We start from the raw sequence: 1,178 nt of genomic DNA, 5'->3' as shown, positions 1-1,178 counted from the left end.
CCATCGGAACTGTTGTAGTACAAACGCATGGTCACTTTTGGATTCCGATATAGCGTGGAAGGATACGGATGTAGAAAAACAAACCAACATGAGTTAATTATCTACGGTGGAAAATCCTGAAACTGGATATTTCCGTGCGGTAAATAGTTTCCCGATAAGCATGCATGTCGTACGAATCTGGCCGGACATGGAAGAAAAGCCTTCTTTTCGAAATTCGCGTAGCTCTCCCAGCTCGTCTTTAGTCCGTAGTCTTGCCAGTGCTGCACGTGACCAAGTACGTTATCTCCATAACGATGGCGAGCAACACGGCCAGGGTTGGGGACCGTGGATACCCATAGCCCATCCAAGTATACCTGCGTTGGATTTATTAGGCCATTTAAGCGGTAAGGTTCAAGATGAGGATCACCCCAAAGATCAATATTCCAAGACCGTGAATGGAGTTTATAATAAAGACATGAAGTATTGAGAGCTTGGGCGCACGCACTTACGTTATCGCCATAAGCTGTTTCCAGTCGTACAGGACCAAGGTCACATTGAAACTTGTCTTTCAACCTTTTACTAATGGGTCCACGTATGTGGTCGTAGGCGAAAGGATCCCAGACAATATCAGCATCGCGTTCCCAAGGAAGGAATCCTCCGTAAGTCTTAACCGCGCCAACCAATGTGCCGGCAAACACAAACACGGAAATGTTGTATTCCGATGCCAAATTTAGGAATCCTTTAACACAACCCGACAGCTCCTCGAGGCAGCATCGAGGCAGGATTACACCTGCATTTTGGTACTTACGGCAGGAAATATCTAAATCCTGACAGGTCCATTTGTAATCCACTTGACCAGGAAGAATAACTCGATCAAGCGTCCAATGCTTGGCCAGGTTGAACCAAAAGTGTTTTGGGATCTCCGCCACACCTTGGCCCCGAATCCCGGAGCTTTCACCAGCAACGTGGAACAAAACATCAATACAAGACATCGTTTGTAGAGTATAGTACTCAGGTGATTGTTTTTGTTTCAGGAACATTTCCACAAATGTCAGGGCTCCGGATAGCTCCGATCGGTATTCCAGTAAGCGCTGGAGTAAGTCTCGGCGAATAAGAAAGGGAGAAGCGATGTAGTCACAATAGGCACAGGATTTTGACGAAATATCGTGGCCAGGTTGAATACGAAGCGTGAAGTTTCG

At 46.4% G+C, this 1,178-nt stretch overlaps 1 protein-coding gene across 1 annotated transcript; it reads right to left on the bottom strand.

Moving 5' to 3' along the window:
- Window positions 1–101: 101 nt before the first annotated feature.
- Window positions 102–1,178, bottom strand: T265_16016 (hypothetical protein; the record flags this gene model as incomplete). The annotated part of the gene is made up of 1 exon (XM_009179490.1): window positions 102–1,178. A coding segment is annotated over one exon (1,077 nt), but the record flags the coding sequence as incomplete, so codon positions are not given.

This window comes from Opisthorchis viverrini (assembly GCF_000715545.1).
Source record: "Opisthorchis viverrini unplaced genomic scaffold opera_v5_3231, whole genome shotgun sequence".
NCBI classification, from domain to species: Eukaryota; Metazoa; Platyhelminthes; class Trematoda; order Opisthorchiida; family Opisthorchiidae; genus Opisthorchis; species Opisthorchis viverrini.
This window is presented reverse-complemented; position numbering and strand designations above follow the sequence as displayed.